This window comes from Mustela nigripes, chromosome 14, assembly GCF_022355385.1.
Source record: "Mustela nigripes isolate SB6536 chromosome 14, MUSNIG.SB6536, whole genome shotgun sequence".
NCBI lineage: Eukaryota > Metazoa > Chordata > Mammalia > Carnivora > Mustelidae > Mustela > Mustela nigripes.
In genome coordinates this window covers 1,176,926-1,194,847 of record NC_081570.1, presented here as the reverse complement: position 1 = coordinate 1,194,847, position 17,922 = coordinate 1,176,926, and the positions used below count along the sequence as shown (strand labels likewise).

The 17,922-nt window shown below is 66.0% G+C and overlaps 1 protein-coding gene across 1 annotated transcript in view; it reads right to left on the bottom strand.

Moving 5' to 3' along the window:
- Nucleotides 1-871: 871 nt before the first annotated feature.
- Nucleotides 872-17,922, bottom strand: part of PLCH2 (phospholipase C eta 2) — a 33,238-nt gene continuing 16,187 nt past the window's right edge. The window contains exons 6-22 of the mRNA XM_059374416.1: nucleotides 16,273-16,366; nucleotides 15,874-16,077; nucleotides 15,468-15,588; nucleotides 13,776-13,947; nucleotides 13,296-13,403; nucleotides 12,011-12,169; nucleotides 9,595-9,681; nucleotides 9,108-9,190; nucleotides 8,576-8,673; nucleotides 8,314-8,496; nucleotides 7,869-7,976; nucleotides 7,161-7,285; nucleotides 6,998-7,082; nucleotides 6,638-6,784; nucleotides 6,113-6,192; nucleotides 3,815-4,112; nucleotides 872-2,304 (exon numbers count right to left, since the gene is read on the bottom strand). Of these exons, the coding sequence (XP_059230399.1) occupies nucleotides 1,097-2,304; nucleotides 3,815-4,112; nucleotides 6,113-6,192; nucleotides 6,638-6,784; nucleotides 6,998-7,082; nucleotides 7,161-7,285; nucleotides 7,869-7,976; nucleotides 8,314-8,496; nucleotides 8,576-8,673; nucleotides 9,108-9,190; nucleotides 9,595-9,681; nucleotides 12,011-12,169; nucleotides 13,296-13,403; nucleotides 13,776-13,947; nucleotides 15,468-15,588; nucleotides 15,874-16,077; nucleotides 16,273-16,366 (3,360 nt within the window). The 3' untranslated portion in view covers nucleotides 872-1,096. The remainder of the gene's footprint in view (nucleotides 2,305-3,814; nucleotides 4,113-6,112; nucleotides 6,193-6,637; nucleotides 6,785-6,997; nucleotides 7,083-7,160; nucleotides 7,286-7,868; nucleotides 7,977-8,313; nucleotides 8,497-8,575; nucleotides 8,674-9,107; nucleotides 9,191-9,594; nucleotides 9,682-12,010; nucleotides 12,170-13,295; nucleotides 13,404-13,775; nucleotides 13,948-15,467; nucleotides 15,589-15,873; nucleotides 16,078-16,272; nucleotides 16,367-17,922) is intronic.

The window sequence follows — 17,922 nt, the reverse complement described above, 5'->3', positions numbered from 1 at the left end:
TTGGGGCTCCTCTTGGTCTCGGGGCACCGCTTCCCATGGAAGTGTTCCCCGTACCTGAGAAGGGGTGTGGTGGGTTCGGGGGGTTGTGGGGCCAGCAGGCACCCTCCACCTGGCCTTCGCTAAGACTGGGTGAGTGGCTGGCACAGGCCCCTGGAGTCTGCAGAGGGGACACCTCGAGGGAGACCGTGCCCACCCACCAGCACCCAGCCTCGTGTCGGTGCCCACCTTCTCGCCAGCCCTATCGGGAAGACAGCAGGGCCTATCCTGGTAGTCGGACACGAGACCTCGCTGGCTGGACCCACCACCTGCTGCATAACAGGCACTCTCGTGGCAAAGGCCTTGGGTGGCCCACATGGCTCCCGTGGAGGTCAGATGCCAGAGGCCGGGCTGGGGGCCAAGCCCAGACACAGACCCTCTGGTGTCCTGGCTGTCGTCCTGCCACTCCAGGGGAGGGGTAGTGTATGCATTTAGCCAGTTGGGGGTCCTCTGGCTTGGGGTCCCTGCCCAGGGCCAAGGTTGCCCCCTCCCCCCACACATAGGAGTGGGACCATCAGGCTGGGAGGGAGCAGGGGCTGCATCCTGGAGGCTGCAGGGGTCCGCGAGCCTCTGTGGAAAGGGGTCGGGGTGTCCTCACACGGACCCCGGCCCAGGGACTGTGGCAGTGGTCACAGGGCACGGGGGTGGCCCCACTACCAGCGAGCAGGAAAGTGTTTATTGGAGTTGTGTCCGCGAGTCTGGGGTCTAAAGTGTCCCGTACAAAGGGGGCTTTGTGCAGAACAAGCAAAGCGCCGTCAGGCAGGGAGTGGGCACAGGACGAGCCCGGGAGCCCACACACAGCCGTGCCCCGCGCTGTGGAGACGCAGGTACGACGCAGAAAGGACTGGGCACCATCTTAATGTGGGAGAAGCTTCGTCTCTAAAAACTTAAGTACTTGTCATATATATCTTAACATCATGAAAAATCCGCCCCGACCGCAAGCAGGCTCCCTTCCTCCCTGGGGAGAGGTGGGGGCTGAGGGTCGGGGCTTCCACGGGACCACAGTGCAGGGCCAGGGGGCGGGGGGAGGGACTGGGGACCTCGCACCCTGGGGAGCCCGTCAGAGTCTGAGCAGGAGCCCAGTGGCAGGGGCAGGCACGTCCCCACAGCCCCCCGGGCCCCAGGAGCAGGCACCCTCGGGGGTGCCCCGCTCCTCCCCTGGGGGTCCCCTCGGGCCCTGCAGCCGCTGCTGCCGTTCCTGGGCCTGCCGGGCCCTGCTGGCGATGGCGCGCACGCGGCTCTGGCTGCGGGAGGAGGAGCGCCGCAGGAAGCCGGGGGGACCAGGCGCCCCTTCCCCCACGGCAGTGAGGCTTGTGGGCGAGGTGATGTCGCCCGCCTGCTGGAAGCCCGTGAGCCAGCGCAGCTGCTCTGTCAGGGCGTCCCGCCGCACCCCCTGCCCTGCCCGCCCCTCCCTTGCCAGTCCCAGGCTCCGGCCCAGGACCCCCACTTGGGGGGCGAAGTCGTCAGCAGTCAGGTCCCCCAGGCTCTTGGACTTGGCAGCCGCAGGGCAGTCCCAGAGGCCCGCCAGGGGGAGGCGACTCCAGGGGGGCCTGGGGGCCAGGGGACGCGGCGAAAGCTCTTCCAGTGAGGCAGGCAGCTGGCCGGCAGCCCGCAGGTTGGGGCTGGACTTGCTCTTGGTCACGGCTGACAGGTCCAGGCGGGCAGCTGTGGCCGAGCAGGGCCGCAGGGGCAGACGTCCGGCTAGAGCCCCTGCGACGCTCTCACGGCCCAGGCCCAGGCCCGGCAGGGAGAGGTCGATGACCGTGTCGCTGGACGACACACTAGAGGATGAGGACACGCTGTCGCGATGGCCCCCTGGTTCCAGCCGCCGCCACAGCCGGTCTCCACTCGTGGCGTCCGAGTACACGGTGGGGCAGGGCCCAGCCAGGGGCCGCCGTCCACCCAGGAGCTCCGAGGGCACCTGCCCCTCACTCATGGCCTTTCTGACCATCTGGCTGCTCGGGGTCCCCTCGCACGCCCCCCCGGGGCCCCCGCCATTGTACACCCTCCGCCGGCCTTCTAGGGCCGGCTCCGTGTCCCCTCTGCTCCGGGTCCTGGGCTGGAAGGGCATGGAAGCTCCCAGAGCTACCGCTGCGGGGCTCGCCACTTTGGCGCCGGGTCCCGAGGCGCACAGGGCCCCTCCCGGAGAGGGGCTGGGGGGGGCAGCCACCAGAGGTGGGGGGCCAGGACCCAGGGATGGCTCCTCGGCAATGGTTTCCAGGCCACACAGGGAGGAGCCCGTCCTCGGCATGGAGAAGGGGCGGGTATCTGTGGGTAAGAGGAGAGGAGCGTGTTGGGCACGTCCCCCGTGGACGGAGCCTGCAGGGCCCTCAGCGGCCAGGCCCCTCCCTGTGCACACGGCTGCCCCCCCCCCCGGCCCTCCGGCTCTGCTGCTGCTGGGGCTGGGGGAGCAGAGGGTCTGTGCCCACGGGCAGGGTCCACAGGGCCCCCTGGCAGGCCAGGGCTGGGAACGGCACAGGGCACACAGGCTGGGCCCCATTACCTGGCACGCGGCTGCTCTCAGTCCCTAACTATAGAGGCAGCGTGGGGACAGAAAGAACAGGCTGGTCAGCGTGTGGGTGCGGCTGGCAGGTGGACAGACAAACAGCGAGGCTGGGCGGGGTACAAGGAGGGACCGGGGTCTGGGGGTGGGGGACAGGCTCGGCTTCCAGCCCCTCCCAAGGCTGAGGTTCCCTGATGAGGTGCCCTCGGGCTGTTGTCTGTCACAACCCAGCTCAGCTCAATTCAGGCCATAAAGCAGCGCCCAGGGCCGAGGGGTGGGTGCCGTCTCCTCCACCCCCTGCAAACACGGGGAACCTGGGCACCCTCAGCTGTCTCGGGGCGTCAGGGGCCGCCTTGCAGAGCATCACCGACACACTCCAGGCTTCCCAGAGGACTGCGGTGCAGGGCCAGGGGCCGAACAACGGCAGCCTGGCCCTGGGGGGAGAGGGTGGGGGGACAGGAAGCTGCCCCCAGCTCTTAGCAAAAGCGCCAGCAGAGGGCAGGGCCGGCCAGCAAAGTAGGGCAGCGGGGGCTGCCGGCCGGGGACATCGGGTCAGCGCGTCAGACCCGCTCTCACTGAGGGGCTCGTGGGGAGTCTCTGAGGGCAAGAGGGGGTTGGTACCATCAGCTGGGGAAGGGGTGCGGGGGGCGGCAGGGGACGCCCAGGCAAGCCAGCGGAGCAAAGGAGAAGCAGCCAGACGAGCACACAGAGGCAGGTTCTGAACACAGAAGCACAGGGAGGGTGCCCGGCCCGGGCCATGCCGAAGGGGGCGTGGGGGCGGCACAGAGGACGCCGGCCAGGAGCGTCTGGTCTTACCGGTGGACAGCATGGAGGAATTACTCCTAATCTCCTCCAGCTTTTGAACGAACAAGGCATTCATCTCCCTCTGCAGGGCCCCTGCCTGCCTGCGGGCGCCCTCAGGCCAGTGGGGGAACACCTCGGGACTGCCCAGGCCGCTGGAGTCCGTGGACACAGAGCCGCCTCCCGGACCTTGCCGCAGGGCCCCTCTGCCTCTCCCCGGGCCGGCACAAGGAGCCCCCAGCGAGTCCGCCCTGGCCCGGGGCTGCTGGCTGATGGCCTCGTGTGTGGCCGGGGACCCGGGGCTTGGCAGACGTCCCCGCCGCAGGCCCTCAGCGTCCTCACCGGCGCAGGAGCCCACCACACACTTCATGCAGGTGGCGGCCATCCCGGCAGGCCCGGGGCCCTCAGGGGCACAAGGGGGCGGCTCCTGGCCCAGATTCTGGGGCATCGGGCTCTTCCCCACCGGCGCCTTACCTCGGGGGCTGCGGCTGCCGGGCTCCTCGGGGGCAGGGGCCTCCAGGGTGGGGCCGGGGCTGGGAGCAGCCACGTCACGGACCTCCCCCTCAGAGCCTGTGTCCTGCGTGCCCAGGACCAGCTCCGGAAAGGCCTTGCGGCCCGGCTTCTGACTCTTGGTCGGGGCGCTGGCCGTGCGCCGCAGGAGCCTCTGGCTAACGGAGGGCCGAGGTGGGGGCCGCCCAGCAGCATGACTGTCCAGTGACCCGGGCTTTGGGCCTCTGAGGAACAGGCCTTTTAGGCCCAGAGCCTGCTTGACCTGCAAGAGAAGGAGCCCACATAGCCGGCAGCCAGGCCCCGGGGACCAGGGACTCCCAGCTCGCTGCTGCAGCCCAAGGGCCAGCGTGTCAGGCTTGTGCCGCTCACAGCTGCGGGTGGGGAAGCGTGTCCCCAGGGCACCCCTGCCAGGGACAGCAGCTGCTATGGCCTCTGTACAGACCGGGGATGCTGCCTTCCTTGAATGCAGGGGGAGGGTCTGAGGGTCTCAGGACAGGTGGACCCTGTGAGGGCTTGAAGGAGGAGACCCCCGGGCCGCCCAGACAGGGACCTTGAACCGTGGCTCCTGTGCCCACCAGGTACCCCTCACAGGTTCCCAAAGCCCCCGGCTCCAGCCGAGCAGGCTGGCACAGGGCGCCCGGGGGTGCTGGCAGGGAGAGAGAGAGGAGAGAAAACCCCGTGAGAGCAGCACCGCCCCGCTCACGCTCACCCTGCCTTTGGGCACACAGGCCAAGGAAGCAAGCAAAGCCGAGCGCAGGCCAGTGGTCTGCTCTCCCACACCCCTGCCTGCTCGCTCCCCCGGAGGGGCTGCCTCTTCTGGGAAGCCTTCCCGACTGCTACCGGCCTCACCGTGCTCTCTGTGCAGCAGCCCCAAGGGCAGGGCCCAGGCTGCCTCGGCATTCCCTGAACTGCTGCTGGCCTCGGCCTTCCTGGACAGCCAGGCCTCTCCCCGCCGCCTCCCTCTCTGAGCAGGGCAGCTGGGGATCCCCGGGACCAGCTGACAAGGGCCCAGGTCACTGCCAGAGAGGCCGACAGTTGCGTCTCCGGAGTGCAGAGGCCAGAAGGGTCTTCACATGCAGAGGCCCTGACCACAGCCACGACTGCCCAGGGATAGGGGGTGCTTCTGCGCAGGGCTGTTCACGTGGCCCGCACTTGAATCGGCTTCCCGATTCAAGATCCCAAATCCAAAGCAATTTGGTCAAAGTTGGTGGCAAAGTCATTTAGAAGAAGGTCCAGGATTCAAGCTCAAAGCACCTGGTCCCTGGGGCATCCCCACCCCACAGCGGGCATCATGGGTGCACACAGAGCCAGGGAGCACACGGGGGGCAGAGGGGCCGAGAGGAAGGGTAAGGGCAGGGAGCACACAGGGGGCAGGGGAGCCGGCGGCGCTCTGAGCTAGAGGACAGGACACGAGGTGGGGGTGGGGGGGGGCACAGGGCGCCAGACAGAGGAGGGACGGAAGGCCAGGAGGGGTCCCCACACAGGAGGCCTCGCCGGAGTCCTGGACCTGCCTCATAAATGCTGCTCTGTGGCTGGGCATGGCCCGAGGGACCCCAGAACCACATCACGACCATGTCGCATGAGCTGACAGTCTCCAAAATGCTACCGGGAGCCACAGATGCTAGTGGGGCGACCTGAGCATGCAGGTGGTGGGCGGGCGGGCTCCGCCGCCCTGGCGCTGGGGTACCTTCAAGCTCCTAACAGGACTGTCCTTCTAAAAGTAGACTTTGGACATGGGGGAGGCCACTGCAAGACCAAAGAGACAGAGTGACGGCTGTGAGACGCAGACAGCCGGGCGAGGAGCCCGCGGACACAGGCAGACGCAGGACAGACAGGCGGCTGGACGGCGGGCAAGAGCCGAGCGGCCTGCGGCACCGTGCCCGGCAGCACCTTGGGGCCGTGGAGGAGGCAGGAGAGAGACAATGGGCACCAGGACCACGCCAGCCCCCCGTGCATGCCTGACACACCGCCACACACTGGCCCCCGCCTGGGCCCGGAGCTCAGAAAGGGGGAGACAGGGGAGGTCCCCCATCCAGGGATGCGGGGGACTGGGAGCAAAGCCAGGGACGGACGGAGGACCAGGGATCCCGAGACGCAGAAGGACTGGGGAGGCTCGAGAGAGATGGGGAGCGGGGGCTGAGCCGCGGTGCCCCCCCCACCCACTTGGCCGGTGGAGAAACAGGCCCAGCAAGGTACCCAGGAGACCCGGCAAACCTGGCAGCGTGGCTGGGGTGGGACTGGGGTCCTGCAGGCAGCTCTCACCTTACCACTGATGTCACTGACAGCCACGTGGACAAAGATGGAGGCTTCTTCCATCCCCTCTAGGTACACGTGCCGGTAGCCTGCAATACCGGTCACCCGCCCACTCTGCTCAAAGGCCCTGAATATGGCCCGGGAGCCCAGCTCTGGGGACGCCTCCTCCAGGAAGCCCGCTGATTTCATGGGCTCCTCCCCTTCCCGGGGGCCAGCTGATGCGCAGCCTGAGCGCTCCTCCCCTCCCGCATCCTCAAAGCGCCCTTGGCCCCATACCTTCCTCCTCGGTCCCGACTGCGTCCCTAGACCCACCCATGGCGGGAGCCGACCCACAGATGGGAGCTTAGCCCTGGTACCCTCCACCGACCTACGGGAGGCACTGCCTGTGGTGTGGGGGACACACTGGGTGTGGGGGAGGGACTGCTCTGTGTGGGGTGTGCTGGCCTCTGTGGCAGACGCCAGCCTGAGCGCAGGGGACGTAGGTCTCTATCATGGGGGATGCTGCCCCTCCCCACCCTGCCAGCCCCCGCCTACCTGGCATCATGCTGCTGAAGGCCAGCGTCCTCTGGCCAATGAAGTCACGCCCAATGGGGTCATGGTCCCAGACAAGGAAGCGCACCAGTGCGAGCTCAGGCATATGCACGGTGAACACCAGCGTCTCCTCCCACATGGGGTTGAATCCTAGAGGCCACCAGGAGGAGGGGTCACCTCTCACCCCAATCCCTAGCCGGGAGGCCACTTGGGCCCACGCCCTCTTCTGGTGCCTCAGCCTAGGCTGGCCGCCCGGCGGAGAAAACCAGCCCCTGGGGCCCAGGCTCCCCCACGGGCTCCTGCGAGGGGGCAGTGCAGGGTCACAGGATCGTCCCCCGCCCCGCCTTCCCCTGCGAGCCTCACCATTGTCGTCCACCACACGCGTCTGCTCCTTGTTGCAGTCCACGGGGAGCCCGATGACCTCCACCTCCACGAAGGGGTCGATGATCTGGGCAGGTAGGGCAGGGGTGGCACCGGGCCTGGCGTGGCGGCGCTGCCCAACCCGCCCCCGCCGGGGCCCTCCTACCTCGCCTCGGTCCCCCAGCATGGAGTCCCGTGGCTTGGGGAGCTGCTGTCCGCTGATGATGCGGAGCACGAGCTGCTTCTTGAGCTGTCCGGGCAGAGGGTCCTCGGAGTTGGGGTTGAAGACGCCTGGGAGGGGCCAGGGGACCAGGCTGAGGGCTTTGTGGCGGCATGGGGCACTCCACTGCACCCCGTTGACCGGCCTGGAGTCCCGGGCCGGGGACAGGGGCAGAGGAGCAGGGTTCCAGCATGGGCGCACCAAAGGTCTGCGTGCCGGTGTCCCCTGGGACCGTCCTCGCCACCCTCCACACGCCGGGCTCCCGGTGATGGGGCTCCGCAGGCCCGTGCCCCCAGGCGGTAGAGTGAAGTTAGCCAAGGCTGGCCAGGAGGGCTGGGCGAGATCCAGGTTACAACGGGGACAGCCCCACGCAGCTGCCAGCAGCCAGCAGTGAGAGAGCTGGAGGCTCCGGGAAGGGATTCGGAGGTTCTGACTGCCCCGTGGGCAGTCGCCCCAGATGCGTCCTGCTGGGAGCCTCGTGGGGGTCAGGCGTGCGAAGGGGCTCCCTCGTTCACCCCTGCCAGCCCCTGGTAGCGTGGGGCCCTCTGCTGCACCCCCACTTCTGGCACCCGTACTTTGGAGGTGAGCCTGTGGCAGCTGCCCCTACCTACGCGCCCCGCAACCCCCGCCCCATGCCCCGCGCCCCGGGCTCACCCTGGCACATGCACTCGGGCTTGAGCACGTAGCCACAGTTCCCATTGGCACTGAACTTGGCCCGGTTCAGCTGCAGCATCCGCCCCTCCGACTGGTAGTTCAGGGCGACTATGGGGGTGAACACGAGGCGGCCTGTCAGCGCCCAGCACGTGCCCCACCCCCACCTCCCCTGCTTGGCTGCCCCCAAGTCCAGCGTTCGCCTGCGGGAGCCGGCCCCAGGCTCACCCTCACGTACAACCCAGGTCAGGCGTCCCGGCAGAAGGCCCCTGGAGCCCAGCACAGCCAGCCCCCCGCCGTCCCTAGAAGCACGCGGCCGATGTGCCTCAGTCTCGCTGGGCCCTAGGACCCCACCCCAGTGCCAGCCACTAGCGGGGTGTGGCGAGGCTCTCCAAGCCCAGCCTCCTGGAGCGCCGGGCCCTCCCCCTTCTCCGTGCAGCAAGCGCACCCATCTGGCAGCCGGCGTTCCAGAAGGGCTGGGGGTTGTAGTTGCTGGAGTCCACACGGTAGGGGGAGGGGTAGATGCGGGAGAGCTGGTGCTGGTTGAAGCGGAGGTACTGGGCCGGCTTCTGCTGCAGGATCTGCTGGGCCCTGGTCTCGCTGAAGGACGACACCTGCCAGCTGGACGCCACTGCGGGGCGGGGGGACGGCCTCAGAGGCCCGCCAGGCCGCAGCGCACCCGCTCCCGCTCCCGGGCCCGGGGCCCTCACCCTCCGCCTCCACGTCGCGCATGCCCACAGACTTGGTGTACTTCACCAGGTCTGAGAGGGCCCGGGACAGCTTCATGGTCTTTTTCTGCCGGGCGGCCCTGCAGGGAGGAGAGGCGATAGCCGTCAGGACGCCAGCACGGGCGCCCCTGCGGACTCGGGGCAGCCTGGGCAGCACGGTTCCCGAGCCAGGCTCCCTGGTCCACACAGAACGCGCACCCAACGCCTACTACGCCCCGGGGGGGTTCCGGGACGGGCAAGGGACCCCGAGGAGAGACGCGGGGGAGGGACAGGTGCGGGCGCCAAGCCCACCCAACCACACAGCGGACTCTGGGAGCAGGCGCAGGGGTCCGTGTGGGCCCATCTGGCCCCACGACCCTGAGGTCCACACGCTGGGCTCCCCCTCGCCCAGCCCACTGTGACTTCACGGGGCCACAGCAGGGCCGGCGCGTCCAGCGTCCGCTGTTTCAGGGACACGGGCCTCGGCACTTCCTGCCCCACCCGTCCAGGGTCCAGGCTGGGGCAGGGCACTGACCCCCGGCTCTGGCTGCCCTGGGAGTCCAGGTCCTCGTCTCCCTCCTCCACGCTGGCCACTTTCTTCAGCTTGCTGGCCTTCTTCTATGAAGGGAGAGTGGAGTCAGGCCCGGTGGAGCCCCCAGACCAGCCATGGCCCTGCACAGGCCGGAGGGGGCAGGAGGCAGGCCTATTGTCGGGGGGCCTGGTACCAGGGCTGCCCGGCTGAGCCTGCCTGTCCCCCGCAGTATGCCGGGCGGCCTGGGCCCGGGCCTGAGTGAGCCAGGGACGTTGGCTGCTATGCACCGGGGGGGCCGTCGAGGCACCTGCCCCCGGCAGCCCCCGACAGACACGTAGCAAGCAACCCGGGGGGGTTCCGGGAGGCGGGCCGGGGCCCCGGGGGCTGGAGGGGAGGCCCCGGCTGGCTGGCGCAGGGACAGCTGGGCCCGTGGGCTGGTGGAACACAGAGGGTCCCAGCAAGGTGCCCCCGCCTGGGAGCCCCGCCCGACCTTGCGCTTGGAGAAGCCACTCATAAGGATCCGGTTGTTCCGTCGGCCAGCCCCAGCGTCCTCCCCTGACTCCACGTCCTCCTCCGCCTGGGGGAGAGGGAGACGGGGCAGCAGGGGGAGCCCAGCCTCAGGCCCAGAGCTCCGGGTGTCCCCCCCGGAACAAGCCGGGGGGAGCAGGAGCAAGAGCAGGAGGGGCTGCTGCCCCCCCCCAGGCCTGTGGAAGCCTGGTCCGCCGCTACCCGGTGGGCGCCGAGGCCGCTGCCGGGGACCAGGCTCCAAGAGGGGCGGGGAGGGCTCAGCGGACATGTTGCTCTAAACCTATTCAGTCCCCCCGGACATGTTGCTCTAAACCTATTCAGTCCCCAGTTCTGCCTTTTCTCCCCACGGAGGGTGAGTGTGTGAGAAACGCTCTTTGTGTGTCTGGAAGTTTACTCGACCGCACGTGCTCATGTTAGGTGCGTGTGAGGCTCCCCACGGCTCTGGAGTCCTGTCCTGCTTCTGGAGGAGACAAACACGGTCTGCGCCCCCCGAAGCTGCTCTTGTCCACCTCAGGGCTACCGTGAGGCTTCCTCACCGCTGCTTACAGAGTACCTCCCGTGTCCCCGCCCGAGGGGCTCCCCAGGCCTGGTCCTGTCTGCACGTCACACGTCTGCACACCCATGGACGCACCTTCCCCACTAAGCGTGCCCCGGCCTGGACCACCAGCCGCAGCCAGGAGGAGAGCAAGGCCCCCTCTGTTGTGGACCCTGGAGCTCAAGGGGGACCCCACTGGACCCCACTATTGGGACAGGGAGCGCATGCTGGTCAGTTCCACCCCAGGGACACGGGGGACAAGACCTCATGCTCTGGAGTGACCCCCAAGAACCCCCGGAGTGCCTGCCCCTCGGCCTGAACACCCCTGTGGCTCACACACGGGAAAGGAGTGTGTGGTCCACGGCACGCTGGGCAGCTGCCCCCCAGCTCCAGCTGCTGCCCTGGGCTGCCCACACTGGCTCAGGGGAGAAGCCTGGGCCCGTGGGGAGTCAGGACGCTCCCATCTCCACCCTGGGCCTGTCCTGCTCGTGCACTGCTAGTCCACGGCTGCGCCTCGGCGGCCGCAGAGGAGCTCAGCATCAGCTAGGGTCCGGTCGCTCTCAGAAGCGTTTCTCTTTCTCTGCCCCGGCCCCAGCAACGCCAGCCCATCTCCCTCCTAGTTTACTGATGGCTCCACGGCCCGCTGGCAGAGGCACGGGGGGCCGTGTGCCTGCTGTGCTGGGAGCCGGGGAGGCCGACATGCGTCGCGGCTCTGCAAACACTGTCTGAAACAACACGCACACGCGGCTCTAAATCTGGGTGCAGCCAAGGAGGGGCGCGCGTCACCCCGCGTCCTGGAGGATCAGCGCAGCCTCAGCCAGAATCCGCTGTCACCCTCCCAGCGCCCACATGTCCGAGCTTGGCTGGGTCCCAGCACGGGTCCTAGCTCCGACCGCCCTCAGGGATGCTGTGGGCAGCAGAGGGCCCGCCCTGGGCCAATCCTGCCCCCAGACACAGCCTAGTGACCCCAGAGAGCTCAGCAGGGTGGGGTGGAGCGCTCAGGACAGCAGGAGAAAGTGTTTCTGTGCCTTGGACAGAGCACAGACGGCAGGACCCAGCCTGGCCGGTCCCCTCTGATCAAGAAGGTCCAGTCCCGGCCCCTCTAGATGTCAGGGAAGGCGGTGCTGAGTCCCTCCTTGGCCAGCGCAGCCCCCACTAGAGCTGCACCCAGCACTGAAGACCGGGGTCCTGACTGGGGTCCTTTCCTTGCTCCTCTGGTGGCACCCAAGCCGCCTGCCCTCTCCCACACAGGACCTCCCAAGGGGTGGGGGGGCCACAACTTCGGGCCTCCCAGCAAAGGGGACAGAGAGGTATGTTGGGGACACATGCATGACCCCACTGCCCAGACGTCCCCCTGCTTAGACCCCCCACAGAGAGCTCTGTGCCCCACACCTCCCCATGTCCCAGCAGGGGAAGCCCTAGTGCTGCTGGGGACAGGGTGGTTCCCTGATCCCCTCCAAGCTCCATGCCTGGCCACTCAGCCTAAGCAGCTTCTCCTGCTCTTCCTCTTCCTTCTCCTCCTCCAGGAAGCCCTCCCTGACTTCCGCCCCCCCCCCCCACAGAAAATCACACAGAGGTAAGTTTCCCAGGTCCAAATGGCCATCCTGTGTCCCCAACTCCCCAGGTGCATGCCCAGACATTTCTTGGTCGAGGGAAAGCAGGGACTTCACGTCGCGTTGCCACACCAGACATACTGCCCACCGCTCACCCACCAGGGCCCAAGGTGCTCTGAGTCCTCCCCACCCAGAAACCTGGCATAGGTCTGTGGGGGGAGGTGTACGCACAGGTGTGCACAGGTGTGCCCTCAGCCGCAGGCTGACCTTGTGGGGTACACGGCCCTCACCTTTTTGCCCTCTGCCTTGTGCCCAAGCTTTCCAGACGGGGGCAGCGTGGACACGGTGAAGTCATTTGGGTCCTCACAGTCCCGAATCTTCGACTCCTTCATTAACGAGTCTAGTTTCTTCTTGGCAATGTTTTCCACACGCTTCCGATTGGTGGCGACCTGCCAGAGCGAGACGGCCACCCCGTGCCATCATCTCAGCCCTGTGGCAGCAGCGGTGACGGCCCCCAGGTCCCTGCTGGAGGGGCTTGCTGGAGCTGGGGAGCCCGAGCCCCATCTCGGCTTCTGGCCCTCGCCCCAGCCGCACACCTGCTCCTACACAGCCTTGCTTATCCGCACGCCGCCCCGCCGCAGGGCTACACGGCAGACGTGTCATTTGCCCGGGGCCCTGGACCGTGACCAGCAGGCCCGAAATGAAGACCTCTCTGATTCGAACACCTGCATGCTCAGCGCTGCTCGAGGAAGCTCGGCAGACAGCTTTCCAGGCATCAGGCGGGTGGTCCTTGCAGGAGGAGGTCAGTGCAGCCGGTGGGAGCCCTAAGCAGCTGGGGATGTGGGATCTCACCCCTGGCTCCCAGACACCTCAAGGAGTGGGCAGGGGGCAGGGACGGATGGCCGGCTGGCAGCCTCCAGGGCTCCTCCCCGCCTAGAATAGCCCCCGCCCCCTTATAGCCCTGACACACTGGAACCCCTCCAGGGCAGGGTCTGGGCCGTGTGCGTCTGGGCGCCCCAGGAGTCACGCAAGGTAGACGTTAGACAACCTGGGTTCACAGTCACCTGGGGCCAGAGAAATCTGCATCCACCTCCAAAGCAGAAAGAATTCTGCTGCTTCAGGCTTTTCTAGAACAATTAGCCTACGTGTGGCTGGGAACGCTCCTGCTCAATTATTTTCCCATCTGATGGCCCCTCAGGGAGAAGTAACGCCTTCCTGCCTCACAGCAGCAGCTTAGAACAGCGCCCAGAGGAGAGAAGAAGCTAATTACAGAGCCCCCCAGAGCCCCCCCCAGCCCCGCTGGCCGAGCCCTTTTGCACTCCTCAGCCTCCCTGTGTGACTCCCCCAGCCCCAGAGCCTCCAGGCAGAGAGCGGGAAGCCCACTAGCCAGCTCGGGCCGAGTCTCCGGTGGGGAAGGCACCCCCTCCAGCCGAGCACAGGCCGCTGTCTAGCCACTGTGCAAAGCACCGTCGCACCACCCAGGTACCCCCCGCCCCAGCCACCTGCCTCCTCCCAGCGAGGCTCGGAGCCTGCTGTCGGGGCTGCAGCTCCCGCCTTCCTCCCAGCCCTACTCACGTCCCCGTTGAGGAGTTTGCAGTCCTCGTCCATCTCGTCCGCGCTGTCTTCATCAGACACCTCGCCCTCCTCGGCGTCCTCACTGATGCCGGCAGGAAGCTTCTTGCCCTGCGGGGAGGCGGGGACCACGGGAGGCGTCCTGCCGCAAGGGCCGGGAAGCCAGCACCCACCCAAGAAGCAGCAAAGGGAAGGAGCCCTTCGTAAGCTCGTGGACTTCAGGTCATGGGGTAGAGGCCCGCCCAGCACTCCCTTGCTGTGGCAGCATGGGAGGGAAAGGCTGGGCTGTGCACATGGACGTCCCTAGATTACGAGCCCAGCACGGGAGAGACTGAGGCCAGGTCGGGGGCAGGGCCCACCCTGACTCCTCAGCATGGAGCCCCGTACTCTCTAGAGCAGGGCAACTGTCTCTCACCTGGCCCCAGAGCAGCGGTCAGAGGCCCAGTAGGAGGCCAGCCCAGGGAGGGGCAGGCAGGGGCTCACCTTCACCAGAATCTTGCCCTTGAGCATCTGCGGAGAGGGAAGCACGGTGGCGTCCTCCCCGCTTACGGACGACAAGTCCAGCTTGTCCCCGAGGATATCAGTCAGATACCGGGCCATCTTCTTCTGTTGGATGACACTGCAGTGGTTTTCAATGGACAGGATCACCGGGTACCTGTGGGCCCCAACGTGGGAAGAAAAGAGTGAAGCCAGGGGAGGGCCAGGCCCCACCTGCCTAAGACCTCAAGTCACCTGCACCAGTGAATGAAGAGATCTTCCCAGCAGCCCGGATAGACGGACCTGCCGGCCACTGTGGGAAGGGGCCCTTCGATGGCTTTGAAAAGCAACCGAGTGGGTGTGAAAGTTGCTAGGACAGTGAAGAAGGCCTGCGGTTCTTATCCCGGGAAGTAAAAACAAAGGCGTTTAGAAACTCCAGGAAAACCAGGGGACACATTCAAGCAAGTCAGCAAGTCATGGTTTAAAAATGATGGACTCAACGGAGGTGCGACGCGGAGCGGTGAACCGACTGAAAAGACAATCTGGTTAGCCTGGACACCGCAGACACGGCCCTGCGAACGGCGCCAGGGTCCCAACACTGGTCCCAACTCCTTCCCATGAGAAAGGAGACATCGGCTGGGCCCACGCCACAGGGCAGAGCATTGGTGTTACCGCGCAGTGCAGGACAGGGAGTGCTACTAGGAATTTTCATTATGCTCTTCAGCTGTTTCATTCACTTTTTAACCAAGTGCACATTTTACTTGGATTTTTGCCAATAGGTAACGTGATCTTTTTAGAAAACGGAGGTGGCTCCGACCTAGAGGGCATGGATCAGAGTAAGAGCCAAGTCCCGCATCGCAAACAGGACGTGGGGCAAAAGTACTCATCTCCCCATTTGTCAGGCTAGCGACTGAAGCCTCAAGTCCAAGGCGCTAGGGAAGAACCCTCTGCCTGCAAAGATCATGCTGGCGCCCAGAGCTTGCAAGCCCGGTGCTGAGACCCTGGGTTCTCAGCGGCCCCAAACGCCTGTCTGTCCCAGCTCCGCTGCCCTGACGTGCCTCCCTCACCTCAGTTCTAGGCCCAGGCTGCCACTCCGCACTCCCACTGCCTTCTGGCAGCCCCACACAGGGCTTGGGCAAGCTCCTTCGGGAGGGGCCCGTCTATTTCTGTTTCCTAAGTCAATCTTGCTTCTCCGCCCCTCCCTCGTCAAATTAGTTCTCTCCTTGCCTGAGAGCCTTGTTTAGCCAAGACTTGAAGGTGACTGAGTATGGGGAGGCGGTCTTCTATTTCCAGAAACTAAATTGGATTTTGCTCAACGGTGTCTGTAGCTACAGCTGAGTGACGGCAAATTGAGTTTGGACATAGAGCAGCTTCTGGGGGTTAATTAGTGCCAGAGCTACCAGTGCTGGAGGAGGCTGACCCCAGGGCCCGCAACTGTGTGCGACAGGGACTGTGGGCACAGGGGACCCACCAGCCAAAGCTCATCTGTCACCAACTGCCCCCACCAGCCTCCCTCTCCCCAGACCTGCAGCTCCACTGCCTTCCCTGACCCTCAGCCTCAACGAGAGCCCCAGAGTCAGTCCTGCGACCTCTGCAAACATGCCTCCTGAGAGAGGATGTGGGGAGGGGCAGGAAGAGCCCTGTGGCCCCTCCCCCCACCCTCTGCTAGGGGCCCCTTCCCCAGTCCCAGCCACTCACTCATTCTTGACGAAAGCGTATTTGTTGATGGTTTCGATGACATCTTTGAAGAGGATCTTGGAGGTCAGAGTGTAGCCGTGGTGCACAATGGGCTCCCCGTCGGGCCCGTCCCAGCAGTCCACTGTGGGCAGGTGGACCTTGGTCAGGCCAACCCACGGCGCGGGGACCTCGGTCGGGCAGACCCACGGTGCGGGGACCTCGGTTGGGCAGACCCACCGTGCAGGGACCTCAGTCGGGCAGACCCACCACGTGGGGACCTCCCGCTCAGCTGCCAACACCAGCAGGAGCCTGTCCCAGCCCCCGCGGCGGGGGAGGGCAGCCATGCCACTCAGAGCCAGCACCGGTGTCCCCAAGAGCAGACGCCGGTCCGCAGCCCAGGCCCGCAGCCAGAGCCCCTCGCACGCACCCTCCACGCAGCGGCAGCCGGCCTGCAGGACCCAGGCGTACATGTCCACCCGAGACTGGGACAGGAGCTGGTCGCCCACGAGGTAGGTGTTGTGGGACGCGGTGATGAAATAGTGGCTCAGCGGCCGCGTCATGTCCTGGTGCACGCCGTGGTGCTCAGGGTTGAAGATGTCGCCGGCGGGACTCCGAGTATAGTTGGTGAAGCCTGCGTCGGGGGCACCGGGGGCGCTTAGCCCCGCACGCTGATCCCGCCCCAAGGCTCATCTCAGCACCACCCACCCCCGTGCCACGTAGGACAGGGAGCTGCCCGCTCGGGCCAGCTGCCCCGCCCTCGTATTGCCGGCCCGCACCCCCCATGGGCCCGCCAGGACAGCAAACCCGCAGCCACGCCCCCACTCACCGTCAATGCCCAGCACCCCCTTACTCTTGTTTTCCGGGCAGGGCTCGAACTGCTGGACGATGTCCCGGCAGCTCTCAAGGGTCACACCCGCCATCTAGGCCAGAGCAGGGGCTTAAGCCCAGGCTAGCCCGTCACTGGCCTGGGTAGCCTCGGGCAGCACCCACCACCCCCCCACTGCCTCCCCACTGCCTCTGATCATCACATCAAGACTAACCACGGCGGGGGGAGGTTCAGGCCCCTGTGATGTGCTTCCTGGATTGGGGGGCACGCTAGCTGCCCCCAGTGTCACAAGACTTGGGACTCGGTGGCCAGAGGACTACTGGTGGGTCACACGGCTTCAGAAGAACTGTCTACGGCTTCAGATCCTTGAAGCCGGGGAAGGGTCTTTGGTTCCATCGGCTGGGCCACCCCTCATCCCCACCGGGCTAGGCAACTCAAGAGCTATGGACCAGGGCTGTCCCGGCAGAAGTCCCCGTATGGGAGGAGGTACAGGGGAACCAGGACCCAGGCCAACCTTGGAGGGACCCAGGGCGTCTCCTCTCCCTGCCTCCCCCTGCTGCCTCCCCACATCTCTCACGGGTGAGCTGCACCACAAAGATGAGCCCAAGACAGCCCTGCACATCAGTGACCCCAGGAGCCAGAGGCCAAGGGACCTCCCAGGGCCCTGTGGTGCAGCAGGCCTGGAGCCCCCAGGTCCCAGATGCAGACCCACCATTCCCGAGTAATGCAGCTGTGGGTGCGTCACTGGTGACAGAAGGGAAAGGGGGCACCGGGGGTCAGAGCCCAGAGTCCAGAGGCCTGGCTGAGGGCTCAAAAGGCCTTCCTGGTGGACAGTTTTTGTCCCAGATAGATGTTCTAGAAAGCTTAGGGTGAAGGACAGGGAATAATGAGTCAGAACTGCCCATCCCAGACAGGACCGTACTCTCACCTCTACCCTCCCCCCATGCACACCAGCCACCGTGACAGAGAACCCACAGCCTCGTCCCAGGGCTGCCCACAGTGGCTGGGCTGAGGAGGTTAGGGTTAGGGGTAGGGGATAGGGATAGGGTTGGGGTAAGGGCTAGGGTTAGGGCTAGGGTTAGGGTTAGGGTTAGGGTTTGGAGTTGGTCTGGACATCAGGAACCGTGAGGCTGGTGCAAGTCTCTCCTGTCCAACCCCAGAGCTTTTCTAGCAGTGCGGCCACAAGAACAGAACGCATTAATCTGTACATGTTAGGGGAGGCGTTCTGGGAGAACTGTCCCAGCTGTAGCCCTCCCTGATGTCCTGGGCTTGAGGCAGCCCTGCAGGTCGAGGTACGGCCGATGCCTGCCAGGGACTTTTGGGCTGTTGGTGCAAACGCCACGTTGACCAGCCTGGCTCTCTCAGCTGTCCCTGCTGATCCGGCCGCCCAATTTTGGGTCCAGCCCAGTGGCCGAGAACCATTTTCCTTAACCTGGAGTCTGACTCCCTCTCACCCTCTGCCCAAAATGAGGTCCCTGAGGGTTTCAGGAAGTTTCAAGTCTGCAAGTTGATCCTCAAGGTGACCTCCCACCGGCCCTGAGGTGGCAGCCACAAGCTGTTTGAGCCCTGCCAAAGGAGCGCTCTTTCCTCAGAAAGAGAGGGCCCAGGGACACTGGCCTTCCCTCTCCCACTGCAGAGTGTCAGCGTCCT